The sequence below is a fragment of the Cutaneotrichosporon cavernicola genome, assembly GCF_030864355.1.
Source record: "Cutaneotrichosporon cavernicola HIS019 DNA, chromosome: 5".
In the NCBI taxonomy this organism is placed as follows: Eukaryota; Fungi; Basidiomycota; class Tremellomycetes; order Trichosporonales; family Trichosporonaceae; genus Cutaneotrichosporon; species Cutaneotrichosporon cavernicola.
The window spans coordinates 384,253-402,039 of record NC_083397.1 but is presented as its reverse complement, the minus strand read 5'-3'; the positions used below and the strand labels follow the sequence as shown (position 1 = coordinate 402,039).

Below are 17,787 nucleotides of genomic sequence, written 5' to 3'. Positions count from 1 at the left end.
AGAAGCGATAATCAGTAGACCGATGCCGATGCAAAGAATGCGGAGAATGTGGCGCTGATAAGATTTGGAATATGATCGATCAGATCAATCAGACATGAACCAAAATGTGGCGTCAGAGTTTAAGAGAACGTCGCGTTCGGGGGCGCGCACGGTCGCGATCATGATAAAGGATGGGTCGTCACCGTCAACCCACATGCCCACTGGTAAAATATCACGCTCGTCTGTGCACCTGTGGATGCAAAGATACATGAGAGCCTCTACTTGCGCTGCTTGAGGCCGTTGGCGGACCCGAGGCTCGACGCCGGCGAGTGGCCATTGGTGAACCCGTTCGTGTATGCGTGTCCATTGGCGTACCCGTTGCTATTGCCGTTAGGGGTGGCGCGCCCACTAGCCACCCCGTTGGTACCGTTCACGTTGGTACCATTGCTGAAACCAGCGACACTCGACGCGTCGCTCTCGTCGCCGTCGACACTGATCTCGTCTTCCTCCTCCGAGTCGGAACGCACGTCCTCGGCGCCCTTGCCGGTGACGACGCGCACAGCGACCATGATCGCCATGTAGAACCATACCGTGCACAGCGCTAGGAGCAAGCTCAGGAGCACCACAAAGCTGTAGTAGATCGGCTTGGTGAAGTAGATGCCCTCCTCGTGCGCCCACTTGAACGGAATGTACTTTGGACCTTCGACGTATGCACTGCGGATGACGAGGAAGAGGCCAATCTGCCGAGTTACAATCCAGGTGAGGAGGAAAGCGACGAACGCGCAGTCGCATGCCTGGCGGAGGTCCATGTACCGAAGAAGCTTGGCGAGCTGAGGTCAGCGCTGACCGGCCATTCCAGATCTGGGGCGAGACGGTACCAAGAAGCAACAAAAGTCCTCGCCCCGTACCGCCTCTTCGCACCGCACTCACAGGAAGGAAGATGTCGGCTGTGTCCATTATGACATGGACAATGACACCAACGCGGGTGTAGTTTGCTGCGTAAGAGCTGACGATGAGGGCAATGGTGAGGATGTGGTGTCCAAACATCTGCCAGTAGTCCTTGCGGCGCTTTTCGGTGTTGATGGCATAAACCTGGTGGAACCACCAGCCGAGCTGTGCGAGGTAGTACCACTTTGTGAGGTACGGCAGGGGTGTGTAAGGGTACGTGCCCCATACCTGCTCGGGGCTAAGTGCGTTGGGAATACGCCGGAGGATGATCTAGTGTTAGCGGTGAGCTGTGAGCGATGAGTAGTGAGAGAGAGAGAAACAAGGTTTCTGGGTTATGGGCCGGGAGTTGATCGGATCCGTGATCACCCAGCAATCGCTTTCGGGCCACGCCGACGGTTCCGTGATAACCACCCCATTCCGATTCGATCGACTCACCACACCAAGCGCAAAGAAGACGGTGCAGTAAAGCATACCCCATGCCTGTTCCGCAAACCGAATAATGTTGTGCCCCCGTCGCTTTGCGGCCAGCCGTTGCTCGTGACGGAGAAGTGCGCCTTTTGCGCTCTTGGGAATCTTCTCTTCTGGGATGACGGCTGAAGCGAGCGGCGCTAGGATATAGGTCATGCAAACGTGTCGGAGGATCGTCCAGACGACTGCGCATGTCGCTGCGAAGAGCACATCGTCACGGCCCTTATCATATAGTCCTCCGCTGACAGGGTACGAGACGGACACGAAGCGGCGGATTTGTGGGGGGAGGACGGACATGGTCATGGACATTGGCATGGTCGTGTTGGTGACCATGTCTAGTCGGAAGGACAAGGTGGGGGAAGAGGTGGGAAGGTGTGCGAGCTGTAGCCTGGAGTCTGGGGATGTTGGATGAAGGGTTGTGGTCGGCGACGGTGTGAGGTGGCCGCCTCGCGCCTTGATTCAGGTCGCGTTTGGTTGGGCCGAGCCGTCTTGCTTCTAGTAATTCTAGCCGGCAAGCGTCTAACGTCTAACGTCTAGGAGAGGGATGCCCAAGTTGTTGAAGAGGGATGTAGTGATAACAATCAAGTTTTTTGGAAAGAGTTGTAATGGGAAGGTGTCTCGGTTGTACAGTAGTTGTGGGTGACAGCGAGGAAGGTGCAAGTGTGCAACAGAGTGTCTAAGTGTGTCGTGACACGTTCCGCCCGCCCAGACCGGCCAAATGGACCAAATCCCATATCCTACCTACTCTTCGTCCTCTGTTCCCCTCTTTCAACCCCGGGGTACTTTACCTAAAAACCCTTTACTTTTGGACCTTGGCGACAATCCGCCACCCCCCTGTTCCCTTCCTGTTCAGTTGCATAGCCTGAATGGTCTACTGTAGTATAGTGATCCTGGCCGCGGCCTTTTCCACACTTTAATTTTGAATATTTCAGCATGGTCAGGATGGCTAGGATGCAGGATGGGCAGTGCTTGAACAACTGGACGTGGCTTACAAGGCTTACAAGGGAAATTGAGCGGCAGCGGGTGCCAGGTCTGGAAAAGTATTACAGGATAGGCACGATATCAGGCACATTTGTTTCCGCAACAGCCGCACCCTTCCCCCCCGCCCCCCCATCCCCCTTCCCCCCTCGATTCATTACGTTTCTATTACCCTTTCATTACCCTTCTATTAGCCACATTAATCTCTCCACCTTACCAAACTCCTATCTTGGTTCCTTGAGCCCTTGCCCCAAACTTGGTCTCAGAATCCCCACTCCATTTCACGTGGGTAAGGTATTACCTAAAATCACATGGAATAATCATTACCTAACACCACGTTTACAACTATTTGGGAGGACCGATCAAGCTACGTCCAGTTCCATTCAACAACCACAAAGTCACCTCCTCCACCATCACTCGACCACCAACAGCCACCCCACACCCCACTCGGCAACACCAACGCCGCCATGGCGTACGCGACTCCCTCCCCTACCCTCTTCGTCGGAAACCTCGAGACTAAGACCAAGAAGCCTGAACTGCGGTCACAGCTGTACGCCCTGTTCACCCCATATGGCAGAGTGTGCGTGTATTGTCGTATCGTTGAGCTAATGGCAGGATCGATGTCGTGGCCAAGAAGCACAATGGAGGGCGCGGGCAGGCCTTTATCGTGTTTGACGAAGTGGCGAGTGCGACTGCGGCCCTGCGTGCGCTGAGCGGCGAGATGTTCTATGAGCGCTCTTTGGTGAGTCGCCGGGGTGAAGGAGAGAGGGGGTTGGTTTGCTTTGCTTTGCTTTTACCGAGGGGCGAGGAATAGCTGCAGGAGGACTTACAGCTAACCGCAGAACTTGGCCTACTCCCGCACCTCATCGCACGCCACACTGGCCCTCGACGACCCTACGTTCAGCAAGGAGGCGATTGCGATCAAGGCCGCTCGGGGTGTGCTGGACACAGCGCGGGGCGAGTATGAGCAGCTCGCGAGCGAGAAGCGGCCGCTGGAAGAGCCGGAGGAACGTACGGCCAAGCGCGCCAAGATTGAGGATGAGGACGATATGGAGATTGAGATGGAGGATGATGAGGATGGTGAGTGCAACGGAGGGTGTGTAGGGACGAGGGAATGGAAGGTGGTGGTGAGGAGGGAAGGAGTGGAGGAAGCGAGGAAGGGAGGAGTGGAGGAAGGGAGGAGGAGAGGAGAGGAGAGGGGAGGAAGGGAGGAGGATAAACGGTGGAGGGAAAGAGACGCAGAGGAGGAGAGAAGGGCTGAGAAGAGGTGGGAGGAGGGAGGCCGGGATCGGACGCGCCTGCGCATGGAAGGAAGAAGCGGATGAAGAGCCGAGGACCAAACAGATTGGTTTCCTTGACCCCGAGCTAACTCCAGTCACGGGCGAGGGTATTGCAGTCATGTGCACAAACTTGCCCGCAGAGTGCAACGAGGACATTATGGCCGCCCTCTTTTCCCAGTATCCCGGCTTTACGCGCGCAGTGACCTTTACCGGACAAGTGCCGACATCGCACCCCCCACCGAACGCAGAGGCAAAGTCATTCCGGGTACTGTTTGGGTCGCGTGCAGAAGCCGAGGCTGCAGTGGCACCGTTGAATGGCTACCTGATGCAGCCAGGGTGGGAAATGGCAGTGTCGGTTCAGGCATAGCTGGCGTAGACGACTCTAGACAGACAAGACAGACAAGACAGACAGACACTCTTCTCTTCCAGACTCCAGCTACCAGCCTACTACTCCACAGCTACAGAGCTACAGAGCTACAGATTCCATGCACCAGTGTATTTTCGTGTACCACATTCACTCGTCAACTGGCGACTGGCAACCCCTTCATCGTTCATACTAACCATTACCTCATACTGCCGCTGCTCAATAACCTATCTGCCAGCCACAGGTGACACGCCTTATATGCCCTCTATCGATAAAAACGTGGGTCACTAGGCCCACGCCTCATGTTGCTGCGCTTGACGTTCGTACGGGGATCGCCGCGATCGCTACACTCGTGGACCCCGCCGCCAAGCGCCAGCATGCCCGACTCGAGGAACTCGGCAAAGCGGCGGAACTTTATAACATTCTGACCTGGTTGTTAGTCCCGTTTGCGCTCGATTAGTCCACCACTCACGATGCTTCTCTTCCTCGGTTCTGATCTTGGTCATCATGTCGACGAGCTTTGTGCGAGTGCCCTCGTTGGCCGAGAAGAGGGCCTGAGTAACCATGAGGGACATTGTCATACTGGGAGGGTTTAGCCTGATCGCTGCGACACACGCAGAGACCTACGTTGTGTGGAGAAGCTCATTGTTGAACTCTGCGGTTGTCAGCGTGTACAAGAGGTGAGGGAAGGTCCGGCTCTTACCAAGGATCTGCGCCTTCTGCTCGTCCTGAAGACGATCCCACACTCCGTTGGGGAGGCTGATCATCTCGAAAGGCTTCACCTGGGGTAAGCACACCTCGTCAAAGGTAGCGCACCTCGGCAGTCGGGTCGAAGTTGTTGGCCATCTGCGTGAAGTCGTCCGGTTCGTCGGAGAAGGTGGGCTGGAAGGTGGGCTGGCCAGGAAACGGGGCATCGTCGAAGGGATTAGTGCTCAGAAGGAGAGGGCTCTCGTTAACCTGCGCGAGCTTGCGCTTGAGGTTTCTCGCACTAGGCGGGTGGCCACTCGCAGCTCTGGGCGGGCGCGATGCAGAAGTGGGGCGGCCAGGCGGCGACAAACCGCAACTTTGAAGGAGCATCTCGGACGCGGCTCGCAGGGACGAGCCATCCAGGGCGCCGATCTGGGGTTGGTGGGGGGTTCTCGGTATCTGCGAGTTGTACGGAGTGCGGTGACGGTGAGCGGCCTCGTCAGCGTCCTCGTTGCGGGTGGGAAGCTGAGACGCGAGGAAGGCGCCGTTCTCCTTGTCCCCCTCCTGGACCAGCTGCTGAGACCCCATGTTGTCAAGCTGCGCAAAGTCAAAGTCGTCAAAGTTGTCCATGGGGCCCTCATCGGAGTCGATGCCCTCGAGCGCCGGCGAACCCATCTTGGCGTCAGATGCTGGGTGGAGGAAGGGGAAGTCTCAGTGAGAGAGTGAAGGAGGTGAGGAAGGCGATGGGTAGAGGGGAGTGAGAATTAGGAGATGAGGTGAGTGATGAAGAGTGACTAGTTGGAATGGGCGCTGAGCGCGCGTTGTGAGTTGTGAGTGGGGACTGTGGCTAAAGGAAGGTGGGATGGAACGAGTTGAAGAGAGAAGAGCCGTGTCAAGATTGATTCAGTTGGGGATCGTATTTATCTCGTCACTCAAAGGGGGAGAGAAGGTGGATTGGCGTGGTGAGGTGGGTGAGTCAACCGCTACTGCAGGTCCTAACCGCCTTCTTCGCCTCTCGACGCGTGTCTTCACCAGCACAGCCGACCCTAGCTGCCTCTCCTTTGCCAACGTCCTCACAGCTGCAGCTCATACGCCTCACACGCATGCACTCGTGCAAGTCATAAAATCTAGTCAATGAGATACTTGCGCTTGAAGAACGACCGGAGGTGGATGAGCTGCCATCCGCCGAGCGCGACAATGCCAATGGTGATAACAATGGAGAACCACTTGACGCGGTCGTTTGTGCTCTCTACCCCGTCAGCCTATGCCGATCCTTCCTCAGACTCACCGTTGGTGTCACGCATCTTCATCTCGCGGCGCTGGAGGTACCCCAGCTCGTCGACAATCTCGCGCACAACCGCCTCGAGCTTGCGCATCTCGACCTCCATCAAAGACAGCGATTCCTGGTTAGCAATAGCGCTGGCGTCAGCTTGACCGGCACAGTATAAAGCTCACTTGTAATCGGCAGCCTCGGCGCCAATGTCAATGTCGAGGTCGACGGTGCGCGAGTTCTTGCCCTGCGTGTCGCCGATGATCAGGTTGGTGAAGCACACGCCGAGGTCGGCGTCGCCGTGCGTCGTGAGGGCCGCGCGGTACTCGCCGTTCAGATCCTGGTGTCAGCTCCGCTCTCGAATCACCAACTCACCTTCTTCGACTGGTAGATCCGCCCATGCTCGGACCCGTCCACGACGTTCAGGTCGACGCGCATCCCGGTCGAGGGCACAACGTTGGCGGTAATCACTACCAGGGTGTCTGCTGGGGCAAAGTTCCAGATGCTGCTGTCAGCAAGCGTAGGAAGCACGAAGCTGGGACTTACCAGTCTGAGAAGTCAAGCGCGTCAGGAGACGAGAGTCGGCATCAGTATCACGTCAAACTCTGAGAGAGCTGCAACTCACGGTGCTCGCCACCGCCGCCTGCGATCAAGTCAAACTTGACAGCATGGACTGGTGTGAAGAGTGCGACTAGCGCGACGGCGAGCGCGAGGAGTGCGGACCGCAACACCATCGCGTCGAAGGAGGAAGGGGTGGAGGGAAGAGTGGACCGCGGGTGATGCGGGCAAAGAATATGGTGGAAAACGCGTCGCGCTCAGCGCGTTTGGGCGTTTGAGAATGAGGTTTGCGTAAGAGGTCGTAGAGGATGCCGAGATTGCGAGAGTGGGAGAGTCCTAGAGTCAATGGAGATGGCAATGTCGGAGATTGTGGAGAGCGGTCCTTGTGACCAGGAATGGTAATGCTAGGTACTTTGTGGCTCTCCACGTCGTTTGCGCGTGTTACATACTACACCTCTCAGGCACCTCATTATCAGTGGAGAGTGGAGGGTAGCCAACAAATTCGATTAGGCTTGCTGATTAGGAAGTTGACTTTAAAAGTGATAGGCCCGCATAGGAGATAGGTGATCGTCGTTTGAAGTGCTAACGTGCTGTCTTGTTTCGATTTCGAGTCCAAACAGGAACCGTCACTTTGGCTCTCGACTTTGTTGTCTTTTGCTCTTAGTCTCCACACTCGACTCGGCTGAAAACCCCGATTCGCACTTGACACGCACCACCGTGTCCTTGCGCATCGTGCCCCACAAAACGGCCACGTTTATGGCCTCGAAGCGACTCGCTTCCCGACTCCCCACTCATCTCTTCCGCATCACATCGCAACCCGCATCGCGCCTCTTTATCGCCAACATGTCCACCTCGGCATCTACCTCGATGCCCAAGTGGTACAAGCCCGAGCCTTCGGTTGAGGAGCCCGTCCTTCGCGTCTTCAACTCGCTCACCCGCTCCAAGGATGTCTTCATCCCCTCTCGTGGCCGCCAGGTCGACTGGTACAACTGTGGGCCGACCGTGTACGATGCTACCCACATGGGACACGCACGGTGAGCGTTGGTGTATCCTCTAAAGCTAACAGCAGCAACTACCTCACGCAAGATATTGTGCGCCGCATCCTCCGCGACTACTTCAACTACGACGTCAACTTCGTCATGAACATCACGGACATTGACGACAAAGTGCGTTGCGCGCACGTACCCCTCAGCCCGACTGACGCCAGATCATCATGCGCGCACGCGAGGGATATCTACTCGACGAGACTATCCAGCAGAATCCCAAGCTCTCGCCTGAACTGGTCACGGAGGCGCGCGAGGCGTTCGCGCAGTACCTTCCCAAACTCGTCAAGAACCTTCCCTCGCCGGTCGAGAGTGGTAGCAACGATGCACTCACGCAGTTCGGTGCCATCGAGAAGAAGGCCGCAAGCGACGCAGCGTTTGTCGCCGCCGGTACCGAGAAGGAGGAGAAGTTCGCACTGTACATTGCTTCGCTGGGCAAGGCGCGCGATGCCATCGTCGCGGCTGAGAAGGGGCAGGGATCCACCAAGGACCTCGTGGATGGCACGGCGGACGTCCTCGGCCCATACCTTGGCGCGTCCAAGGGTGCGTCGATTCCCAACCTCGTTGACGTGTCGCGCGCACTTGCATCCAAGTGGGAGAAGTCGTTCTTCGACGACATGAAGCGCCTACGCGTTCTGTCCCCCGATCTCGTGACCCGCGTGTCCGAGTATGTGCCCGAAATTGTCACGTTCATCCAGAAGATTATCGACAACGGCTTCGCGTACGAGTCTGAAGGGAACGTTTGGTTCAACGTCGACAAGTTTGAGGGCGCGGAGGGCGACGGGTTCCGCCACGAGTACGCCAAGCTTCAGCCGTCGGCCAAGGGCAACCGCAAGCTGCTGGACGAGGGCGAGGGTGCGCTCACGGGATCGCGCGGCAAGCAGTCGTCAGCCGACTTTGCGCTGTGGAAGGCGTACAAGCCCGGAGAACCGGCGTGGCCGTCGCCGTGGGGTGAGGGCCGTCCAGGCTGGCACATCGAGTGCTCGGTCATGGCGTCGGCCGTGCTCGGCGACGGTATGGACATCCACTCGGGTGGTGTCGACCTCATGTTCCCGCACCACGATAACGAGCTCGCCCAGTCCGAGGCTGCCCTTGGCTGCAAGCAGTGGGTCAACTACTTCCTGCACACGGGGCATCTGCACATTGAGGGTCTCAAGATGTCCAAGTCGCTCAAGAACTTTATCTCGATTGACGAGGCACTCAGGGATTACAGCGCGCGCCAGTTGCGCCTGGCGTTCATGCTCCAGACCTGGAACAGCCGCATGGACTTCAGGCGAGACCTCGTGTTGGACGTCAAGACCAAGGAGGAGTCGTTTGACAAGTTCTTCGCCAACGTCAAGGCGCGTATCTCGGAGACGGCTGCGCGCTTCGGTGACGGCGACGACTCAGACGGCAAGCACCACTTTGACGAGCTTGAAAAGAAACTCTTCGCCGACTTCCACAAGGCGCAGTACGACTTCCGCGTCGCCCTCTGCGACTCGTTCAACACGTCGCAGGCGATCAACGTTCTCCTGGATCTGGTCAGCGCCGTCAACGTGTACTTCCGCGCCCGCGGCGCCGACTACAACATCCAGCCGATTCGTACGATCGCGCAGTGGATCACGCGCATGCTCAACATGTTTGGGCTGGGTGAGGGACCCGCGGTTGCATCGGCCAGCGCGATTGGGTGGGGCAAGGAGGGTGACTCTGGCGCGGGTGCGGACCTCGAAGCCCAGCTGGACAAGTACATCCGTGCGCTCGCGTCCTTCCGTGATGATGTGCGTCGCCTCGCCATCCAGGGCAAGGACAACGCTGCCCTCTCAAAGGACATCCTGACCCTCTGCGACACGTTCCGCGACGACGACCTGGTCGAGCTCGGCGTCCAGCTCGAAGACGGACAAGGGAAGGACGGCGCTGCGCTGTACAAGCTCGTCGACCCTTCTGTGCTCCGCGCTGCGAGGGAGGAGAAGGCTAAGGCCGCTGCCGACAAGATCGCGAAGAAGGAGGCGGCGCGGAAGGCTGAAGAGGCCAAGCGCCTCGCTCAGCTTGAGAAGGGCCGCGTCTCGCCGGTTGACATGTTCAAGCCCCCCAACGTGGCTGAGGGAACTTGGACCAAGTGGGACGAGGCGGGCGTGCCAACTCACGATGGGCAGGGTGTCGAGGTTTCCAAGGGCCAGAGCAAGACGTTTGCCAAGGAGCGCAAGGTGCAGGAGAAGCTGCATGAGGCGTTCAACGCGTGGCAGAAGGAGCAGGCATAGAATACATGCATGTGGTAATGGCTATGTGAGAGAGTGGGGTCGGACCTTGGTAGGAGTAGTCAAACTCATTCAGATGTACATGCTGGTCAATCACGAGGCGGTTGTGGCAGTCAGTGTTTTGAACGGTACACTCGTCAACCAGTTGCAGCAGACATACCACTCAGACTCAGGGACCAACGACGGAGTTGGGCATATGCCGCCGGATGTACCGCACACCGCACACTGGGCTCTTGGCGGACCCGTGTGCATAGAACACCCCAGATGCTGTGTGGATTTAACAGAATGCGCGAAAAGCGCAAGGTGGTACTGCTGAGAAGTGGTGCTGCATGCAAAAAGTCGTAGTACAGTACTGGTATTACTTGGGCGTACATGCTCTGCCTCCATCCGCTCTGGGCCATTGGCAGCATGACCCAGCCTCCCTCGCCCTCCGTTGCCATTCTATCATTTTCCTTCCTTCGTCCAATGTCTCGTCAGACCTACTCCTCCAACTGCACGACGCCAACCTGGGCGGGCACGAGCACGCGCTCCTTGATCATCCACCCCTCCTTCTGGACCTCGATAATGTCTCCGGCACTGGGGTCGCTCCCATCGCTCTTCTTGGGCGCAACAGCAGCGGGAACCTGGAAGATGGCCTCGTGAAGGTTAGGGTCGAAGGGGGTGCCGGCAATCTCGCCCATGGGGGTGACGCCGTGATGCGCGAGCGTCTGCAGAATGCTCTTGCGGGTAAGCTCAACGCCGTCAAAGAGGTTGCCGAGGGCCGAGCCCTTCTCCACGGGCTTGGGAGTGTGCTTGAGCGCGGTGCTGAGTACCTGTGTCGCACCGACGAGCTCGCGCGCAAACTTGGAAATGGCAAAGTCCGTCGCCTTGGCCCGCTCCTCCTGCACGCGGCGCGACATGGTCTGGTAGTCGGCGCGGAGGTACTGCATCTCCTTCTGTCTGTCAGCCGGATCTAGTTAAATACTCTAGCTCGCTATCCCAGCAAGCTGACTTGCAGCTCCAAAGACCCTCGCGGCCAGCTGCGCCGACCTTGACTCACCTCCTGCTCCTTGAACTTGGCCTCGAGCTCGGCAATCTTCTTCGAGCTCTCGTCCTCCTTGGACTCCTCCTTTGCCTCGGACGAGTTGAAGCGCACAGCGACGGCGGCGCGCGCAGCGCGAGGTGCGGGGCGCACGGCAGCGCGGAGGGTGGAGGCGGCGGAACGGGCGAGCATGGTGATGATGGTGGATTGGAAGTTGGTGGAAGATAGGATAGTATCTGGAAAAAGTCTAGGGCAAAGTCCGAAGAGCCGATCTCGGAAAAACCCAGGAGCTTGGAACCGGGATCTAATCGGCTAGTATCACAGTCTAACGAACCGTTTGGCTGAGCGGAGCTCAGCATACATCAGTGGTCGCCGTACTTGCGAAGAAGCGGTTCCGCGGGCAGGTCTAAGATCTTAGATAGACAGTGTAAGGCGTGTGCATGTATGCGTGCGTTTCGGCGTGGTGAAGCTTTGAGCACAGAAGGAAGGAAGATCATGGCGGTTTGTTGGGTGTGAGGGCGTGTGGGGTCTCTGCTCACGTGGCTGGAGCGGGAGCAAAAGCCATTCCTCAAATCTTGAGTCTCCAACACTTAGAACTCGCTCTCAACTTCATCCACAACACCTCACAACGTCCTCAAAAGTAAGTCGAGCTCCATCCACACTACGCGACGACCAATGATGCTACCGCACTGGGCACTGAGTGATCCTGAGATTATAACGCCATTCCACGTTAGGAGCGTGGAGCGAGCCTAGAAACCTCGCGACTGAGAACGTCGTCGCTTTCCCTTTTTTCTTCCTTTCGCACCAGCTAACGAAAAGATGAGTGACAGCGAGCGCGAGGCGCCAACTGCCTCGGAGATCATGAAGCTTCTCGACACGTTGCAGACTGCTGTGTCTGCGACGGAGAAGGCGGCCCGCCCGCTCCTCAAAAAGGCAAAGGCGGGCGACGCGAGCCTCGACCTGTCTTCAGGACTCTCGCTGCTGCTCGTACGCCCACACCTCCTTCTCTCTGGGTTGCATCACTTGGTCGTGCTCGTCGGACTACGCCTCTCTTGTCTCCGCCAGAGCCAGCCTGACGCCTCATCTTCTGCGGCGTTGTCGTCGGCCTATGCTGCCGGACGGACTCGCCCCGAGGACCCTGTTTGGGAGGACGAGCTGGCTGGTGAGCTGGCTCTCTGCCACGAGGTCATGGACAAGGTGCGCGGGATGGAGAGCAAGCTTGAGTACCAGGTCAAGAAGCTTGTTGGACTCGCGGAGGCTGCCAACAAGCCTCAGGATGAGGTTGAGGAGGACCCTCTCTCTTTCCGGCCCAACGCATCTGCCATGGTTGCTGCGGCCCGCACCGAGGACAAGAAGGTTGCCAGCAAAGACAAGGACGAGGACGAGGGCGGCGTGTACCGCCCCCCACGTGTCGCGGCAATGCCATACAACGAGCCCGGGACCCAGCGCCGCGAGCGGCGTGCGCCTGCTCTGCTCTCCGAATTTGCGCAGACGATGGACGGAGCCCCTGCTGTTCAGACCACGTCGGGTCTCTCCACACGCCCAGTCCTGGCTGGTGCGCATACCAACTCTGTTTCGTCGAAGCGCGCTGCCGAGCTCAAGCGCCTCGCCGACTGGGAGGAGGACAACATGACGCGTCTTGTGACGTCGAAGCGCGAGGACAAGCGCCGTCGCGAGGACGAGGAGGCGCTCGCGCTCGGATTCGGAGTCGGCGGACGTGGGCGCTCACGCCGCCAGAACGGCCTCGAGGCCGAACTCGAGGGTGTCCTTGGCGAACGGGGGAGCAAGGGTGTATGGGACAACACTGGGGTGCAGGCGCTCGGGAAGCGCGAAGGGATTACTGGGAGGGCGAAGCGGGCAGCGGAGGATGCAGGACCGCGCAAGAACCTCAAGAAGAGCCGGTTCGAGAAGGACGTCAAGCGCAAGCGACGCGCGATCGGTCTACCGGCCAAGTAATATTCTCTTCTCTTCTACATTGCATAGGCACACTGTACGTTATAGCATGCATACATCTAGATCTAAGATAGAAGAGTGAGATTAGAGGTCGTCGAAGAAGCCCGCGTCCTCGTGAACACGGTCCTTGCCGACCTTGTGCTGCCCCTTGCGCTGCTTCCTTTTGGGCTGCTGGGGCATGTCGTCGTCGCTGTCGGATCCCCAATCGACGGGTGCGGCGGGCGCTGACTCGTCGTCGTCGTCGTTGTCGTCGCTGTCCTGGTGCTGGTCCTGGTCCATCGTCTCTTCTGCGTCCCCGGCTCCGCCCTCGTCGGTGTCATCGCCCATCTCGACATCCTCGGCATCGCTGTCGTCCTCGAACATGCCCTCGCAATCCGTGAGCTTGATGCACTCGTCGTGCGAAACCGATGCGAGCCACTTGCTCGACCGGTCGAGGGCAAGGCGTTCGATAGGGTACTCGTCGTGTGTGGCAATAACGCCGACTGGAGTCAGCCCTTGACGGTCTCTCTCTCTCTCCTCCTGTGATAATAAACGTACGGAAAGTATTAGGCTGGATCTGGATCACCCTAACCATCCCATCCTCGCTCCCCGTAGCGACAATGTCCTCGCTGAGCGCCACAACCGCATCAACGCTCGCCGGATGCCCGAGCATCCGATCAACGCTATCCCCCCACCCCTTGCCTCGATCCCAAATACTCAACACGCCAAGTCCCGTGCCAACGACAAACTTGTCCCCGCCCTTGATCTGGGTGATGGAGAGAAGCTCGTCTTCCTGGTCTGCACTCTGGTGCAGAGGCTCAGCTTTCGAGCGCCGAATATCAATCGCCGAAAGATGTCCATCCCCACTCGTCGAGACGAGGAGCCGCTTATCGTCGAAATAAGTAAAGTCGGAAATGTAGTCCCAGTGTTGAGTATATTGCCTAATGGGAGAGGGCTTTCGCGCGTCCCAGAATTTGATGACGCCCTCGTCGTCGCCAGAGGCGATTAGTTGGGGGTTGATGCTGAAGACCCTGTTGACGGGAGACTCGTGGGCCACATCGTCGTGCCATTTGACAGCGCCGGTTTCCGCGTCAATCTGGCTGAATGTCAGCGTCCAAGCTCGTCTCTCCCCAACACCACTTCACTTCTCTCCCGTCCCATATCCCTCCCTCCCCCACTCACGCAACAATCCCCGACTTTCCGCCCATCCACAACTCGGTCCCATCTCCCGAAAAGTGGAGGGCACGAGCGGTCCGCTTCGTCGGGCGTACACTCCACGCCTTGCTGGTTTTGCCTGTCGAGTCGTCATAGTTCCACGCCTTGATCTCGCCCGTGAGGAGGGCCGCGCAGAGCACATTCGCACTGGGCGAGAAGGCGACGTCGAATGGTTGGTTGCGGAGCTTGATCTCGGGCATGCGGGGTTGGTGATGGATGGCTGGTTGTGTGTTGTGAGATTGTGGACAGTTGTGGAGGATGGCCTCCACCTTCAACTTTTGAGGTCACGTGAGCAGAAGCAGCTCTCAACATCTTGACATATGCCAGCCAGATCCAGAGGACAAGTGGTGAGCACGATGTAACTCGTCTCCCTGCAACTGTGCGTGAGGAATCTCTATGCATGGTACAACAAGGCTATGGACACCCTCTAAAGTCCCATCTAAACACGCTACTCGACATCCATGCCCATCGACATGCCCCCACCAGCAGCGGGCACGAGACGGCTCGTGCGCGCCGCCTTCTTGGGGCGGAGCATGTCGTCGGCCATGGCAGACCGCTTGGCCGCGCGGATCTTGATCTTCTCGCGCGCAGCCTGCTTCTCCTGCAGCGCACCGCCGGTGCGGGGCTGCACGAGCTCGATGTGCTTCTCGATGTCGACGGCCTTTTCGCGCAGCGTGCGCGCCTTGTTCCCGCTCATGCGGTTCTTCCAGAACGCCTTCTCGCGCTTGGTCTTGATCTCCTGGACGCGCTTCATGGCCTCGAGCGTCGACGCGACCAGCTCGCGGTCGTAGCGCACAGGCACGTTGCGGCGCTTCTCGAACTCGTACGTCGAGTCCTGGGGTCAGTTTATGCTCCCTTGCCGGCTTGTGCAACTCACCACAACCATCTCCTTGCCGTTCGCGCGGCGGAACGACTTGGTCCAGCGAACCTTGCGAGGGTTGCGCTTCATCTTAAAGTTCTTGTGGCACTTGGACGAGCAGAAGCGGAACGTCTTGGCGTCATTACGGACAAACAGGGTGCCGTGTCCGGGGTAGACAGTAACGGAGCAGACTGGGGTTAGATTGTGGTATAGGAACGATACTTACAGTAGCATGGTTCGAGACGCATGGTTGCGAGTTATGTGTCGTTGTGTCGTTGACGGGATAGGTGGCGATGGCGATGGCGGGGTGAGTGACTTGAGCGGCAAGATTTCGGCCAATGCCCAGCGGAACCAAATTGAGGAGAGAGGAGAACAAAAGAAATTTGAGTGCAGTGAGGGTGCCTGATTGAGGATAATGATTCTAATACCTTTGAAGGAATCCTAATGTATTGAATATAATTGGAGGGATTTTGGTTATTTTCTCCCTCACTGTAAGAGTGGTTAGAATGATGAAGGGGTGAGATTGGCTGGATTGTCCGACCCAACCCGTCACTAGTCATCCCATCCCCTTCAATCCCCCCTGCCCCTCCCACCTCGAGACAGCATACACCACTCATCCATCTCCTAATCCACTCAAAACCCAAAGCAATGTTCGTCGCCCGCTCCCTCCGTCTCTCAGCCCGCCCCGCCCTCGCAAAGGCCGTCGCACGCCCCGCAGCCCTCACCGGTGAGCTGAGCCCCGCCCCACTTGTTTCTTCTCCGGCAGCCGAATCAACAGCCGAGCCGAGACAAGCGATTCAACTCTGAACTGTACTAACATTCAGCGGTCCGCTTCTCGTCGTCCCAGGCCGAGGAGAGCTACGAGGAGTTCAACGCCCGGTACCGCCAGTTCTTCAACGACGTGACCGACCTCTTTGAGCTCCAGCGTGGCCTCAACAACGCGTTTGCCTACGACCTCGTCCCCTCCACCGAGGTTGTTGAGGCTGCCCTCCGCGCCTCGCGCAAGGTTAACGACTACGCCACCGCCGTTCGCATCCTCGAGGGTGTCCAGGCCAAGGTTGAGAACAAGAGCCAGTACGAGGCGTACCTCAAGGAGCTCACCCCGGTTATTGAGGAGCTTGGTGAGTTGTCCTAGCACCGAGCACCGAGCGCAGCGAGGCGACGACGACTTGGTAGCCTGTCGACCGCTTTCGACCTGGTTGGCACAGCGAGACTGCCGCCTGTCTTGTCTTGCAACACGAACACGCTAACACCAGGTGTCCAGACCAAGGCTCAGCTCTACAACCTTTAATAAGGGCGAATAGATGGAAATGTCACAGTGGCTGCATTCGTGGTTTGTGCCTTGGCCTCGCCACATCTGACTAGAGTCCGCGTATACCCTCGTACGCCGAGATGGGATCGCGAGCGATGAGGGAGTAGCGAGGAGATGGGTGGGAATGGAGAAGTCGGAAGAATAAGGGTCACCTGAGTGGGCGTGGGCGTCGCGCGAGGCACGGACTTTGTGGGGGTGGTGGGGTTTGTGTGTGAGATGGCGAGGGTAGGGGTAGAGAGCAGAAAGAACACGCTCGACAGACGCCAGTACGAAGACGCCAGTACGACGGAGTTGCGGCGTGGCTGGGGTTGAGAACGGAGTGCGACGGAGATGCCGGTGTGGTGCGATGGTGTAAGGTGTATAGCCGAGACTCGTGGCGCTAGCTCCTCCAACACAGGATGCCAGCGCCACCGCTGATACCGTCTCGCTCGTGCTCGTTGTGCTGCATGCTGTCAGCCAGTCGCGATCATGTCATGTGTCAGTTGTAGGCCGAGGCTGCGTAGGCTTTGATGGCCGAGTCGGTCCGTGGGGTGTCTGTTTCGTTGGTAGAGGGGGGGCAGGCCCGGGTGTATCCTGTTCATCTATCCGACGTCATCACCATCTCGTCATCTCCCATCTTGGTTCTTACACAAACACAATACATCAACAATGGGTATATGGCAGGCGGCCCTTGTCAAGATGGGCGTCGCGCAACCCGGCCCAAAGATTACTGCGCAGGACCGCGCGATTCTTGAGTGGGTGGCGTTCATCACCTCCAGCGACCTGGCGCTCATCGCTCCTCTCACTGCCATATCTCCCGTTACTGACACCAGCCTCAAACTCCAACGCGATAAACTGAAACAATATCAGCGCCGGGTGAGCCCACGTCCCTACAGACTGACCCAAGTTGCAAGCTGTCCTCGACCGCGAGCGCGAGATTGCAAAGGAGGCATTGGCCAAGGGCGACAAGGTGAGTTTGGCTGCCATCCCCAAAGCAAGGCTGACAAAAGCGCCGCGCACTCCTGGCACTGAGGCAGAGGAAGTATCAGGAACAAACGCTGGTGCAGACAGACCAGCAGCTCGCGACGTTGCAGGATTTGGTGAGTGACACTTGTACTTTCTCTTCCTCCTTCTTCCTTCTCCCCCTTCTCCTTCCTCCTTCCTCCTGCTTTTCTCCCCTAACCCCAGGTCTCCTCGATCGAGTTCACGCAGATCCAAGCCGCGGTCGTACACGGTCTCGAACAGGGCTCAGCTGCCCTCAAGACGCTCCAAGCCGAAGTCAACCTCGATCGCGTGGAGCGGATCATGGACGAATCGCGCGAAGGAATAGAGTACCAGCGCGAGATTGATGAGGCGCTGGCGTCAAGAATGAGTCCAGAGGAGGAAGAGGAGGTGTTGAGAGAGCTCGAGGCGTTGCAGAGAGAACAGATGGTGGGTCTGGTCAAGGATGAGCTGACAGCAGCCCGCGATTCCCGAGGTGCCAACGTCGGATCCGGTTCACTTGCCCGATGCGCCGACCAAGGAACCTACCGAGACGGAGCCGGCACAAGAGGAAGAACCGGTAGAGGGTGAGCTTGGGTTGTTGTAACAAGCTGACACCAGCGCAGGACACAGGACGCGTCATGTTGGCCGCGTAGAGTTGTATGATGCATTTCATGTC

At 58.1% G+C, this 17,787-nt stretch overlaps 11 protein-coding genes across 11 annotated transcripts; 5 read left to right on the top strand and 6 right to left on the bottom strand.

Annotated features, from left to right (window-relative positions):
• Positions 1-257: 257 nt before the first annotated feature.
• On the bottom strand, positions 258-1,692 carry lag1 (uncharacterized protein; the record flags this gene model as incomplete). Its single annotated transcript, XM_060601318.1, has 3 exons — positions 258-809; positions 910-1,197; positions 1,363-1,692. The coding sequence occupies 3 exons, from the start codon at positions 1,690-1,692 to the stop codon at positions 258-260; spliced, it is 1,170 nt and encodes a 389-aa protein (XP_060457824.1).
• A 1,148-nt stretch (positions 1,693-2,840) lies between these two features.
• On the top strand, positions 2,841-4,020 carry CcaverHIS019_0501860 (uncharacterized protein; the record flags this gene model as incomplete). Its single annotated transcript, XM_060601317.1, has 4 exons — positions 2,841-2,953; positions 2,989-3,115; positions 3,216-3,453; positions 3,749-4,020. 4 exons carry the CDS (start codon positions 2,841-2,843, stop codon positions 4,018-4,020), a joined length of 750 nt encoding a protein of 249 aa, XP_060457823.1.
• Positions 4,021-4,282: 262 nt separating this feature from the next.
• CcaverHIS019_0501850 (uncharacterized protein) lies at positions 4,283-5,379 on the bottom strand (the record flags this gene model as incomplete). Its single annotated transcript, XM_060601316.1, has 5 exons — positions 4,283-4,446; positions 4,490-4,599; positions 4,645-4,672; positions 4,721-4,799; positions 4,834-5,379. 5 exons carry the CDS (start codon positions 5,377-5,379, stop codon positions 4,283-4,285), a joined length of 927 nt encoding a protein of 308 aa, XP_060457822.1.
• A 452-nt stretch (positions 5,380-5,831) lies between these two features.
• ERV25 (uncharacterized protein) lies at positions 5,832-6,708 on the bottom strand (the record flags this gene model as incomplete). Its single annotated transcript, XM_060601315.1, has 5 exons — positions 5,832-5,953; positions 5,993-6,123; positions 6,160-6,314; positions 6,350-6,479; positions 6,596-6,708. 5 exons carry the CDS (start codon positions 6,706-6,708, stop codon positions 5,832-5,834), a joined length of 651 nt encoding a protein of 216 aa, XP_060457821.1.
• A 667-nt stretch (positions 6,709-7,375) lies between these two features.
• Positions 7,376-9,812, top strand: CYR1 (uncharacterized protein; the record flags this gene model as incomplete). Its single annotated transcript, XM_060601314.1, has 3 exons — positions 7,376-7,566; positions 7,602-7,698; positions 7,740-9,812. 3 exons carry the CDS (start codon positions 7,376-7,378, stop codon positions 9,810-9,812), a joined length of 2,361 nt encoding a protein of 786 aa, XP_060457820.1.
• Positions 9,813-10,288: 476 nt separating this feature from the next.
• mge1 (uncharacterized protein) lies at positions 10,289-11,022 on the bottom strand (the record flags this gene model as incomplete). Its single annotated transcript, XM_060601313.1, has 2 exons — positions 10,289-10,744; positions 10,849-11,022. The coding sequence occupies 2 exons, from the start codon at positions 11,020-11,022 to the stop codon at positions 10,289-10,291; spliced, it is 630 nt and encodes a 209-aa protein (XP_060457819.1).
• Positions 11,023-11,270: 248 nt separating this feature from the next.
• CcaverHIS019_0501810 (uncharacterized protein) lies at positions 11,271-12,786 on the top strand (the record flags this gene model as incomplete). Its single annotated transcript, XM_060601312.1, has 3 exons — positions 11,271-11,278; positions 11,425-11,470; positions 11,650-12,786. The coding sequence occupies 3 exons, from the start codon at positions 11,271-11,273 to the stop codon at positions 12,784-12,786; spliced, it is 1,191 nt and encodes a 396-aa protein (XP_060457818.1).
• An 81-nt stretch (positions 12,787-12,867) lies between these two features.
• On the bottom strand, positions 12,868-14,177 carry CcaverHIS019_0501800 (uncharacterized protein; the record flags this gene model as incomplete). The annotated part of the gene is made up of 3 exons (XM_060601310.1): positions 12,868-13,265; positions 13,321-13,862; positions 13,945-14,177. 3 exons carry the CDS (start codon positions 14,175-14,177, stop codon positions 12,868-12,870), a joined length of 1,173 nt encoding a protein of 390 aa, XP_060457817.1.
• Positions 14,178-14,425: 248 nt separating this feature from the next.
• Positions 14,426-15,084, bottom strand: RLP24 (uncharacterized protein; the record flags this gene model as incomplete). The annotated part of the gene is made up of 3 exons (XM_060601309.1): positions 14,426-14,812; positions 14,855-15,027; positions 15,063-15,084. 3 exons carry the CDS (start codon positions 15,082-15,084, stop codon positions 14,426-14,428), a joined length of 582 nt encoding a protein of 193 aa, XP_060457816.1.
• Positions 15,085-15,484: 400 nt separating this feature from the next.
• COX6 (uncharacterized protein) lies at positions 15,485-16,127 on the top strand (the record flags this gene model as incomplete). The annotated part of the gene is made up of 3 exons (XM_060601308.1): positions 15,485-15,563; positions 15,661-15,957; positions 16,093-16,127. The coding sequence occupies 3 exons, from the start codon at positions 15,485-15,487 to the stop codon at positions 16,125-16,127; spliced, it is 411 nt and encodes a 136-aa protein (XP_060457815.1).
• A 669-nt stretch (positions 16,128-16,796) lies between these two features.
• On the top strand, positions 16,797-17,764 carry VPS20 (uncharacterized protein; the record flags this gene model as incomplete). The annotated part of the gene is made up of 7 exons (XM_060601307.1): positions 16,797-16,882; positions 16,961-17,003; positions 17,035-17,097; positions 17,138-17,227; positions 17,316-17,558; positions 17,590-17,695; positions 17,730-17,764. 7 exons carry the CDS (start codon positions 16,797-16,799, stop codon positions 17,762-17,764), a joined length of 666 nt encoding a protein of 221 aa, XP_060457814.1.
• Positions 17,765-17,787: the final 23 nt, after the last annotated feature.